General features: G+C 54.6%; 1 protein-coding gene across 1 annotated transcript in view; it reads left to right on the top strand.

Annotated features, from left to right (window-relative positions):
- LOC140728751 (F-box only protein 24-like) overlaps positions 1-12,460 on the top strand; it is a 51,994-nt gene that overhangs the window by 31,883 nt on the left and 7,651 nt on the right. The window contains exons 5-6 of the mRNA XM_073047698.1: positions 6,504-6,662; positions 11,219-11,340. Of these exons, the coding sequence (XP_072903799.1) occupies positions 6,504-6,662; positions 11,219-11,340 (281 nt within the window). The remainder of the gene's footprint in view (positions 1-6,503; positions 6,663-11,218; positions 11,341-12,460) is intronic.

The raw sequence follows: 12,460 nt of genomic DNA on the forward strand, positions 1-12,460 counted from the left end.
TGAGCTCAATGTTGCCAGTTGCCAGTTGGTGCTGAGCTCAATGTTGCCAGTTGGTGCTGAGCTCAATGTTGCCTGTTGACAGTCGGTGCTGAGCTCAATGTTGCCAGTTGCCAGTTGGTGCTGAGCTCAATGTTGCCAGTTGCCAGTCGGTGCTGAGCTCAATGTTGCCAGTTGCCAGTCGGTGCTGAGCTCAATGTTGCCAGTTGCCAGTCGGTGTTGAGCTCAATGTTGCCAGTTGCCAGTCGGTGTTGAGCTCAATGTTGCCACCGAGTTGCCAGTTGGTGCTGAGCTCAATGTTGCCAGTTGCCAGTTGGTGCTGAGCTCAATGTTGCCAGTTGCCAGTCGGTGCTGAGCTCAATGTTGCCAGTTGCCAGTCGGTGCTGAGCTCAATGTTGCCAGTTGCCAGTCGGTGCTGAGCTAAATGTTGCCAGTTGCCAGTCGGTGCTGAGCTCAATGTTGCCAGTTGCCAGTCGGTGCTGAGCTCAATGTTGCCAGTTGCCAGTCGGTGCTGAGCTCAATGTTGCCAGTTGCCAGTCGGTGCTGAGCTCAATGTTGCCAGTTGCCAGTCGGTGCTGAGCTCAATGTTGCCACCGAGTTGCCAGTCGGTGCTGAGCTCAATGTTGCCAGTCGGTGCTGAGCTCAATGTTGCCAGTCGGTGCTGAGCTCAATGTTGCCAGTTGCCAGTTGGTGCTGAGCTCAATGTTGCCACCGAGTTGCCAGTCGGTGCTGAGCTCAATGTTGCCAGTCGGTGCTGAGCTCAATGTTGCCAGTTGCCAGTCGGTGCTGAGCTCAATGTTGCCAGTCGGTGCTGAGCTCATTGTTGCCAGTTGCCAGTTGGTGTTGAGCTCAATGTTGCCAGTTGCCAGTTGGTGCTGAGCTCAATGTTGCCAGTTGCCAGTCGGTGCTGAGCTCAATGTTGCCAGTTGCCAGTTGGTGCTGAGCTCAATGTTGCCAGTTGCCAGTCGGTGCTGAGCTCAGTGTTGCCACCGAGTTGCCAGTTGGTGCTGAGCTCAATGTTGCCAGTTGCCAGTCGGTGCTGAGCTCAATGTTGCCAGTTGCCAGTCGGTGCTGAGCTCAATGTTGCCACCAAGTTGTCAGTCGGTGCTGAGCTCAATGTTGCCACCAAGTTGTCAGTCGGTGCTGAGCTCTATGTTGCCAGTTGCCAGTCGGTGCTGAGCTCAATGTTGCCACCAAGTTGTCAGTCGGTGCTGAGCTCTATGTTGCCAGTTGCCAGTCGGTGCTGAGCTCAATGTTGCCACCGAGTTGCCAGTCGGTGCTGAGCTCAATGTTGCCACCGAGTTGCCAGTTGGTGCTGAGCTCAATGTTGCCAGTTGCCAGTCGGTGCTGAGCTCAATGTTGCCACCGAGTTCCCAGTTGGTGCTGAGCTCAATGTTGCCAGTTGGTGCTGAGCTCAATGTTGCCTGTTGCCAGTCGGTGCTGAGCTCAATGTTGCCAGTTGCCAGTTGGTGCTGAGCTCAATGTTGCCAGTTGCCAGTTGGTGCTGAGCTCAATGTTGTCAGTTGCCAGTCGGTGCTGAGCTCAATGTTGCCAGTTGCCAGTTGGTGCTGAGCTCAATGTTGCCAGTTGGTGCTGAGCTCAATGTTGCCAGTTGACAGTCGGTGCTGAGCTCAATGTTGCCAGTTGCCAGTTGGTGCTGAGCTCAATGTTGCCAGTTGCCAGTCGGTGCTGAGCTCAATGTTGCCAGTTGCCAGTCGGTGCTGAGCTCAATGTTGCCAGTTGCCAGTCGGTGTTGAGCTCAATGTTGCCAGTTGCCAGTCGGTGTTGAGCTCAATGTTGCCACCGAGTTGCCAGTTGGTGCTGAGCTCAATGTTGCCAGTTGCCAGTTGGTGCTGAGCTCAATGTTGCCAGTTGCCAGTCGGTGCTGAGCTCAATGTTGCCAGTTGCCAGTCCGTGCTGAGCTCAATGTTGCCAGTTGCCAGTCCGTGCTGAGCTCAATGTTGCCAGTTGCCAGTCGGTGCTGAGCTCAATGTTGCCAGTTGCCAGTCGGTGCTGAGCTCAATGTTGCCAGTTGCCAGTCGGTGCTGAGCTCAATGTTGCCAGTTGCCAGTCGGTGCTGAGCTCAATGTTGCCAGTTGCCAGTCGGTGCTGAGCTCAATGTTGCCAGTTGCCAGTCGGTGCTGAGCTCAATGTTGCCACCGAGTTGCCAGTCGGTGCTGAGCTCAATGTTGCCAGTTGGTGCTGAGCTCAATGTTGCCAGTTGCCAGTCGGTGCTGAGCTCAATGTTGCCACCGAGTTGCCAGTCGGTGCTGAGCTCAATGTTGCCAGTTGCCAGTCGGTGCTGAGCTCAATGTTGCCAGTTGCCAGTCGGTGCTGAGCTCAATGTTGCCAGTTGCCAGTCGGTGCTGAGCTCAATGTTGCCAGTTGCCAGTCGGTGCTGAGCTCAATGTTGCCACCAAGTTGTCAGTCGGTGCTGAGCTCTATGTTGCCAGTTGCCAGTCGGTGCTGAGCTCAATGTTGCCAGTTGCCAGTCGGTGCTGAGCTCAATGTTGCCACCAAGTTGTCAGTCGGTGCTGAGCTCTATGTTGCCAGTTGCCAGTCGGTGCTGAGCTCAATGTTGCCACCGAGTTGCCAGTCGGTGCTGAGCTCAATGTTGCCACCGAGTTGCCAGTCGGTGCTGAGCTCAATGTTGCCACCGAGTTGCCAGTCGGTGCTGAGCTCAATGTTGCCAGTTGCCAGTCGGTGCTGAGCTCAATGTTGCCAGTTGCCAGTCGGTGCTGAGCTCAATGTTGCCACCGAGTTGCCAGTCGGTGCTGAGCTCAATGTTGCCAGTTGCCAGTCGGTGCTGAGCTCAATGTTGCCAGTTGCCAGTCGGTGCTGAGCTCAATGTTGCCAGTTGCCAGTTGGTGCTGAGCTCAATGTTGCCACCGAGTTGCTAGTCGGTGCTGAGCTCAATGTTGCCAGTTGCCAGTTGGTGCTGATCTCAATGTTGCCAGTTGCCAGTCGGTGCTGAGCTCAATGTTGCCACCGAGTTGCTAGTCGGTGCTGAGCTCAATGTTGCCACCGAGTTGCTAGTCGGTGCTGAGCTCAATGTTGCCACCGAGTTGCCAGTCGGTGCTGAGTTCAATGTTGCCAGTTGCCAGTTGGTGCTGATCTCAATGTTGCCAGTTGCCAGTCGGTGCTGAGCTCAATGTTGCCACCGAGTTGCTAGTCGGTGCTGAGCTCAATGTTGCCATTTGCCAGTCGGTGCTGAGCTCAATGTTGCCACCGAGTTGCTAGTCGGTGCTGAGCTCAATGTTGCCACCGAGTTGCCAGTCGGTGCTGAGCTCAATGTTGCCAGTTGCCAGTTGATGCTGAGCTCAATGTTGCCAGTTGCCAGTCGGTGCTGAGCTCAATGTTGCCAGTTGCCAGTCGGTGCTGAGCTCAATGTTGCCACCGAGTTGATGCTGAGCTCAATGTTGCCAGTTGCCAGTCGGTGCTGAGCTCAATGTTGCCAGTTGCCAGTTGATGCTGAGCTCAATGTTGCTACCGAGTTGCCAGTCGGTGCTGAGCTCAATGTTGCCAGTTGCCAGTCGGTGCTGAGCTCAATGTTGCCACCGAGTTGCCAGTCGGTGCTGAGCTCAATGTTGCCAGTTGCCAGTCGGTGCTGAGCTCAATGTTGCCACCAAGTTGTCAGTCGGTGCTGAGCTCAATGTTGCCAGTTGCCAGTCGGTGCTGAGCTCAATGTTGCCACCGAGTTGCCAGTCGGTGCTGAGCTCAATGTTGCCAGTTGCCAGTCGGTGCTGAGCTCAATGTTGCCACCAAGTTGTCAGTCGGTGCTGAGCTCAATGTTGCCAGTTGCCAGTCGGTGCTTAGCTCAATGTTGCCAGTTGCCAGTCGGTGCTGAGCTCAATGTTGCCAGTTGCCAGTCGGTGCTGAGCTCAATGTTGCCACCGAGTTGCCAGTCGGTGCTGAGCTCAATGTTGCCAGTTGCCAGTCGGTGCTGAGCTCAATGTTGCCAGTTGCCAGTCGGTGCTGAGCTCAATGTTGCCAGTTGCCAGTTGGTGCTGAGCTCAATGTTGCCAGTTGCCAGTCGGTGCTGAGCTCAATGTTGCCAGTTGCCAGTTGGTGCTGAGCTCAATGTTGCCACCGAGTTGCTAGTCGGTGCTGAGCTCAATGTTGCCAGTTGCCAGTTGGTGCTGAGCTCAATGTTGCCACCGAGTTGCCAGTCGGTGCTGAGCTCAATGTTGCCAGTTGCCAGTTGGTGCTGAGCTCAATGTTGCCAGTTGCCAGTCGGTGCTGAGCTCAATGTTGCCACCGAGTTGCTAGTCGGTGCTGAGCTCAATGTTGCCAGTTGCCAGTCGGTGCTGAGCTCAATGTTGCCAGTTGCCAGTCGGTGCTGAGCTCAATGTTGCCACCAAGTTGCCAGTCGGTGCTGAGCTCAATGTTGCCAGTTGCCAGTCGGTGCTGAGCTCAATGTTGCCAGTTGCCATTTGGTGCTGAGCTCAATGTTGCCACCGAGTTGCCAGTTGGTGCTGAGCTCAATGTTGCCAGTTGCCAGTCGGTGCTGAGCTCAATGTTGCCAGTTGCCAGTCGGTGCTGAGCTCAATGTTGCCACCGAGTTGCCAGTCGGTGCTGAGCTCAATGTTGCCAGTCGGTGCTGAGCTCAATGTTGCCAGTTGCCAGTCGGTGCTGAGCTCAATGTTGCCACCGAGTTGCCAGTCGGTGCTGAGCTCAATGTTGCCAGTTGCCAGTCGGTGCTGAGCTCAATGTTGCCAGTTGCCAGTCGGTGCTGAGCTCAATGTTGCCAGTTGCCAGTTGGTGCTGAGCTTAATGTTGCCATCGAGTTGCCAGTCGGTGCTGAGCTCAATGTTGCCAGTTGCCAGTTGGTGCTGAGCTCAATGTTGCCAGTTGCCAGTCGGTGCTGAGCTCAATGTTGCCAGTTGCCAGTCGGTGCTGAGCTCAATGTTGCCACCGAGTTGCCAGTCGGTGCTGAGCTCAATGTTGCCACCGAGTTGCCAGTCGGTGCTGAGCTCAATGTTGCCACCGAGTTGCCAGTTGGTGCTGAGCTCAATGTTGCCAGTTGCCAGTCGGTGCTGAGCTCAATGTTGCCAGTTGCCAGTCGGTGCTGAGCTCAATGTTGCCACCGAGTTGCCAGTCGGTGCTGAGCTCAATGTTGCCACCGAGTTGCCAGTCGGTGCTGAGCTCAATGTTGCCAGTTGCCAGTCGGTGCTGAGCTCAATGTTGCCAGTTGCCAGTCGGTATTGAACTCAATGCAGGACTGCCTTGGGGACTCCAGCTCTGGGTTTTACTCCCAAAGCCCAAGACAGCAGAGGTTTGAGATCAGAGGTTGCCTTCACCTAGATGAGCTGCCAACAATGGCTGATGAGCCCCATCTGCCTCAGGCAATTAGTTTTAATGTGCCAGTAACTTGCCTTTGTAAAGAATTTGTACGTCCTCCCCATGACTGTGTGGGCTTCCTCCCACATTCCGAGGACGTAGAGTTGGTATGTTATGGGCATACAATGTAGGTGCAGCAAGCATGGTGACTCTTGCCCCCAGAATGCCCTCGGACTGTGTTGGTCACTGACGCAAGTGGTACACTTATTGAATATTTTGATGCTTTGTACATGTGACAAATAAAACTAATCTTTAATCTATGTAAACTCAGTACAGAATAAATCTAACCCATCCCTCCCACATAGCCCTTCTTTCATCCATATCCCTTTCTGAGAGTTTCTGAAATCTGTTTAAAAACTCTGCCTGTGACAGTTACAGAACACTATAGCACAGAAACAGGCCCTTTGGCCCATTTAGTCTGTGCCAAACTGTTATTCTGTCTAGCCCATCAACTCGCACTTGGACCATGGTCCTCCATGTCCCTCCCTTCCAGGTACTCGTGCAAACTTCTCAAGTTTCACAATCGAAGCCGCTTCCACTCAGAGGGTGAAGAAGTTCCCCTTGGGTTCCCTTTAAAAATTTAATCTAAGATTTCTATTCTCGCCAATCCTGAAGGGAAATTCCATGCATTTACCCTATCTATATCCCTGATAATTTTGTATACCGCTATCAAATCTCCCCCCTATTCTCCTATGCTCCAGGAGGAATAAAGTTCTAACCTATTCAACCTTTCCCTATGACTTAGAACCTCAAGTCCCAGCAACATTCTTGTAAACTTTCTGTTTTGTTTGTAATCAGAAGATATGTTGTGCTGGGTCCAGAGGAGGTTCTTGAGAATAATCCCTGGATTGAAACGTTACGAGGAGCATTTGATGGCTCTGGGCCTTCACCTGCTGTGAAGGAAGGAGTTTCCCCACATTGCCCCTGAATGCTGGACTCCCCCACAACACTCTTACCAGCCATCTCAATCCGCCCAACTCGACTGCAGCCGACAACCCCAGTATGTGCAACCGTTCCTCGGAGACTAACCCTTCCCACCCAAACTCGACGTTAATGGCCAGTTTGTGTGGGCTGTCGGTCTGCCTGCCTGAGGATTGTTCTCAGGGTTGGGTGGACCTTGGCATCAGACTGGGTGCCAAAGGTTCACCCTCTCGTTCCTCTCCCAGACGATGGTAAGATGTACAGCTTGACCATCAACGAAACGCAGCTGGACCAGCCAAGGTCCTACACTGTGCAGCTGTCCACCCGCAAGATCACCAAGTGTCTGCCCCACGTCACCGTCGCCGAGGTCCACTCCAACCAGAGCAGTGCCCTCTACATCACAGGTAGGCGAGGGGGATGTGGCCAGGCTCCAATTGGAAGGACATGGAGAGGGGTCAGTGTTGGATGGGAAGATCACTGAGAGATTGAGCGAGGTCAGTGTCTGGGGTCGGACAGGGAATTCAGGGGGTGGGAGGTGTAGGGGTGGGGTTGATCAGTGTCTGGGGACGGACAGGGAATTCGGGGAGAGGGTGGTGTAGGGGTGGGGTTGGTCAGTGTCTGGGGTCAGACAGGGAATTCGGGGAGAGGGTGGTGTAGGGTGGGGTTGGTCAGTGTCTGGGGTCAGACAGGGAATTCGGGGAGAGGGTGGTGTAGGGTGGGGTTGATCAGTGTCTGGGGACGGACAGGGAATTCGGGGAGAGGGTGGTGTAGGGTGGGGTTGGTCAGTGTCTGGGGTCAGACAGGGAATTCGGGGAGAGGGTGGTGTAGGGGTGGGGTTGATCAGTGTCTGGGGATGGACAGGGAATTCGGGGAGAGGGTGGTGTAGGGGTGGGGTTGGTCAGAGTCTGGGGTAGGAGTGAATTCGGGGAGAGGGTGGTGTAGGGGTGGGGTTGGTCAGTGTCTGGGGTCAGACAGGGAATTCGGGGAGAGGGTGGGGTTGATCAGTGTCTGGGGATGGACAGGGAATTCGGGGAGAGGGTGGTGTAGGGGTGGGGTTGATCAGTGTCTGGGGTCAGACAGGGAATTCGGGGAGAGGGTGGTGTATGGGTGGGGTTGGTCAGAGTCTGGGGTAGGAGGGAATTCGGGGAGAGGGTGGTGGGTGGGGTTGATCAGTGTCTGGGGTCAGACAGGGAATTCGGGGAGAGGGTGTTGTATGGATGGGGTTGGTCAGTGTCTGGGGTCAGACAGGGAATTCGGGGAGAGGGTGGTGTAGGGGTGGGGTTGGTCAGAGTCTGGGGTAGGAGGGAATTCGGGGAGAGGGTGGTGTAGGGGTGGGGTTGGTCAGTGTCTGGGGTCGGACAGGGAATTCGGGGAGAGGGTGGTGTATGGATGGGGTTGGTCAGTGTCTGGGGTTGGACAGGAATTCGGGGAGAGGGTGGTGTAGGGGTGTGGTTGATCAGTGTCTGGGGTCAGACAGGGAATTCGGGGAGAGGGAGGTGTAGGGGTGGGGTTGGTCACAGTCTGGGGTCACATAGGGAATTTGGGGAAAGGGTGGTATAGGGTGGGGTTGATCAGTGTCTGGGGTCAGACAGGGAATTCGGGGAGAGGGTGGTGTAAGGGTGGGGTTGATCAGTGTCTGGGGACGGACAGGGAATTCGGGGAGAGGGTGGTGTATGGGTGGGGTTGGTCAGAGTCTGGGGTAGGAGGGAATTCGGGGAGAGGGTGGTGGGTGGGGTTGATCAGTGTCTGGGGTCAGACAGGGAATTCGGGGAGAGGGTGGTGTATGGATGGGGTTGGTCAGTGTCTGGGGTCAGACAGGGAATTCGGGGAGAGGGTGGTGTAGGGGTGGGGTTGATCAGTGTCTGGGGTCAGACAGGGAATTCGGGGAGAGGGTGGTGTATGGATGGGGTTGGTCAGTGTCTGGGGTCAGACAGGGAATTCGGGGAGAGGGTGGTGTAGGGGTGGGGTTGATCAGTGTCTGGGGTCAGACAGGGAATTCGGGGAGAGGGTGGTGTATGGATGGGGTTGGTCAGTGTCTGGGGTCAGACAGGGAATTCGGGGAGAGGGTGGTGTAGGGGTGGGGTTGGTCAGTGCCTGGGGTTGGACAGGAATTCGGGGAGAGGGTGGTGTAGGGGTGGGGTTTGTCAGAGTCTGGGGTAGGAGTGAATTCGGGGAGAGGGTGGTGTAGGGTGGGGTTGATCAGTGTCTGGGGATGGACAGGGAATTCGGGGAGAGTTTGGTGTAGGGGTGGGGTTGGTCAGAGTCTGGGGTAGGAGGGATTTCGGGGAGAGGGTGGTGTAGGGGTGGGGTTGGTCAGAGTCTGGGGTAGGAGGGAATTCGGGGAGAGGGTGGTATAGGGTGGGGTTGATCAGTGTCTGGGGTCGGACAGGGAATTCGGGGAGAGGGTGGTGTATGGATGGGGTTGGTCAGTGTCTGGGGTTGGACAGGAATTCGGGGAGAGGGTGGTGTAGGGGTGGGGTTGATCAGTGTCTGGGGTCAGACAGGGAATTCGGGGAGAGGGAGGTGTAGGGGTGGGGTTGGTCACAGTCTGGGGTCACATAGGGAATTCGGGGAGAGGGTGGTATAGGGTGGGGTTGATCAGTGTCTGGGGTCAGACAGGGAATTCGGGGAGAGGGTGGTGTAAGGGTGGGGTTGATCAGTGTCTGGGGACGGACAGGGAATTCGGGGAGAGGGTGGTGTAGGGGTGGGGTTGATCAGTGTCTGGGGTCAGACAGGGAATTCGGGGAGAGGGTGGTGTAGGGTGGGGTTGGTCAGTGTCTGGGGTCAGACAGGAATTCGGGGAGAAGGTGGTGTATGGATGGGGTTGGTCAGAGTCTGGGGTCACATAGGGAATTCGTGGAGAGGGTGGTGTATGGATGGGGTTGGTCAGTGTCTGGGGTCAGACAGGGAATTCGGGGAGGGGGTGGTGTAGGGTGGGGTTGATCAGTGTCTGGGGTCAGACAGGGAATTCGGGGAGAGGGTGGTGTAGGGGTGGGGTTGATCAGTGTCTGGCGTCAGACAGGGAATTCGGAGAGAGGGTGGTGTAGGGGTGAGGTTGGTCAGTGTCTGGGGTCAGACAGGGAATTCGGGGAGAGGTTTGTGTAGGGGTGGGGTTTGTCAGAGTCTGGGGTAGGAGTGAATTCGGGGAGAGGGTGGTGTAGGGTGGGGTTGATCAGTGTCTGGGGTCAGACAGGGAATTCGGGGAGAGGGTGGTGTAGGGGGTGGGGTTGGTCAGTGTCTGGGGTCAGACAGGGAATTCGGGGAGAGGGTGGTGTAGGGTGGGGTTGATCAGTGTCTGGGGTCAGACAGGGAATTCGGGGAGAGGGTGGTGTAGGGTGGGGTTGATCAGTGTCTGGGGTCAGACAGGGAATTCGGAGAGAGGGTGGTGTAGGGGTGGGGTTGATCAGTGTCTGGGGTCAGACAGGGAATTCGGGGAGAGGGTGGTGTAGGGGGTGGGGTTGGTCAGTGTCTGGGGTCAGACAGGGAATTCGGGGAGAGTTTGGTGTAGGGGTGGGGTTGGTCAGAGTCTGGGGTAGGAGGGATTTCGGGGAGAGGGTGGTGTAGGGGTGGGGTTGGTCAGAGTCTGGGGTAGGAGGGAATTCGGGGAGAGGGTGGTATAGGGTGGGGTTGATCAGTGTCTGGGGTCAGATGGAATTCGGGGAGAGGGTGGTGTAGGGGTAGGGAGTTGTCAGTGTCTGGGGTCAGACAGGGAATTCGGGGAGAGGGTGGTGTAGGGGTAGGGAGTGGTCAGTGTCTGGGGTCAGACAGGGAATTCGGGGAGAGGGTGGTGTAGGGGTAGGGAGTGGTCAGTGTCTGGGGTCAGACAGGGAATTCGGGGAGAGGGTGGTGTAGGGGTAGGGAGTGGTCAGTGTCTGGGGTCGGACAGGGAATTCGGGGAGAGGGTGGTGTAGGGGTAGGGAGTGGTCAGTGTCTGGGGTCGGACAGGGAATTCGGGGAGAGGGTGGTGTAGGGGTGGGGTTGGTCAGAGTTTGGGGTCAGACAGGGAATTCAGGGAGAGGGTGATGTAGGGGTAGGGAGTGGTCAGTGTCTGGGGTCGGACAGGGAGAGAGGGGGATATGGTTAGTTCTGCAGGGAGGTCAGGGAGATCGAGAGAAAGGACAGGGTCATACAGAGGTTAATAATGGGACTGGGAATTCCCTGCATCTTCAGCAATTTCCCTGAGGAGGATGAGAATGGCATGTAGGAGGCAGGAGAGAGGGTGAACAAATCTGAGAGGGACTCGGGAGGAAATTGCAAATTCCAGATTTACAAGGATGTGGCCTGGATTGGGGAGCATTCCTTATGAGAATAGGTTGAGTGAACGTGGCCTTTTCTCCTTGGAGCGATGGAGGATGAGAGGTGACCTGATAGAGGTGTATAAGATGATGAAAAACGTTGATTGTGTGGATAGTCAGAGGCTTTTTCCCTGGGCTGAAATGGCTAGCACAGAGTGCACAGGTTTAAGGTGCTTGGAAGTAGGTACAGAGGCGATGTCAGGGGTAAGTTTTTTTACTCAGAGTGGTCAGTGTGTGGAATGGGCTGCCGGCGATGATAGTGGAGGTGGATACGATAGGGTCTTTTGAAAAACTGGATAGGTACATGGAGCTCAGAAAAACAGAGGGCTATGGGTAACCCTCGGTAACTTCTGAGGTAGGGACATGTTTGGCACAGCTTTGTGGGCTGAAAGGCCTGTATTGTGTAGATTTTCTATGTTTCTCACCTCGATCTGTCAGATGGACAGTTCTGAGGGAGTGTCACAGTCAGAGGGCCGGAACCGAGGCAGTGCCACTCTATCGGCAAGGGCAGTACAGAGGGCTAGTTGGACAGTGGAAGCATACTTGTTTAAATGGCCTCTGGACTGGCTCTCTTACAGTCTGTGCAGGGAGCTCCCTCACTGGGACTGGAGGCTGTACTAAACAACCTGTTACTTTGTCATTATGCTCTGGCTGTCTGTTTCCAGATTCGGGCGCTGTCTACCTGGAAGTACACACCGCCGGTGTCTATCGAGACCTCTTTGGAACTCTTCACGCCTTTGATCCCTTTGACCAACAGATCCCTCTTGCGCTGGCACTTTCCTCCAAGGTAAAGGTCACACTAACCCCTTGTGTTGCATGGAATTAATCGCACAGCTGTGTGTACAGTTGCCTGGTCACTGATCCCACTACAAAGCACTCCCGACTCGCCAGCCCCACTGCTGTGGAAACACTAACTCCGAACGCCAGAGTGACTTCAACTTTCCTTTTAAGAGTTTATTGACATGATATCATGGAGAGTTTGCAGCAGTCTCCACCGCCACCAGAACTCTGATTTTTAGGTTATACCAAGCTCATATTTATAGAAAACATAGAAAACCTACAGCACAATACAGGCCCTTTGGCCCACAAAGCTGTACTCAACATGTCCTTACTTAGAACTACCTCTATTTTTCTGAGCTCCATATACCTGTCCAGGAGTCTCTTAAAAGACCCTATTGTATCCGCCTCCACCACCATTGCTGGCAGCCCATTCCACGCTCTGGGTAAAAAACTTACCCCGACATCTCCTCTGTATCTACTTCCAAGCACCTAAAAACTGTGCCCTCTCGTGCTAGCCATTTCAGCCCCAGGAAAAAGCCTCTGACTATCCAAATGATCAACGTCTCTTATTATCTTGTCATCACTCATCCTCCGATGAGAACAAGATATACAAATTCACATAACTTTGTTTGGCATCCCATGGTCAGTACATGATCAATCGTTTAAAAGGCATGTCAATTATCTCTCAGCATGAGTCTAACAGTTCTTCCTACTCCCTGTTATCAGGGCTCATAATTTACCCCCAGATGCCACCTCCCTCCTGGTTCCAGGGGCCTAGCATCTTATTAATTGGATTCCCTGGTACTGCGCTTGTCATCCGAAGTTATTCTCGACACGCATCAGCAGTCTTAAGCCCAGCTGTTCCAGAATGGTCAAGTATCCCATCAGACACTAGTTTTAACCACTTCTACCACACCTACAGAACCCCAGGTTCCTCTCTGTCCAGACAATAACCTTGCTGATGTCTCCCTCCCAGTGCACACACTCCTTCCTCGAAGTGTGTTGTCAGGGTTTCCGATTCTCTGTGCCTGTCCTCTAGCTGCACTTAAAACCTACAGTAAGGACCAATAAGCTATTCACACTGATGTCAGTCATTGAACTAGTTCCCTGCTTTGTCTTTGCTGCTC

Source organism: Hemitrygon akajei, chromosome 6 (genome assembly GCF_048418815.1).
Source record: "Hemitrygon akajei chromosome 6, sHemAka1.3, whole genome shotgun sequence".
Lineage (NCBI taxonomy): Eukaryota > Metazoa > Chordata > Chondrichthyes > Myliobatiformes > Dasyatidae > Hemitrygon > Hemitrygon akajei.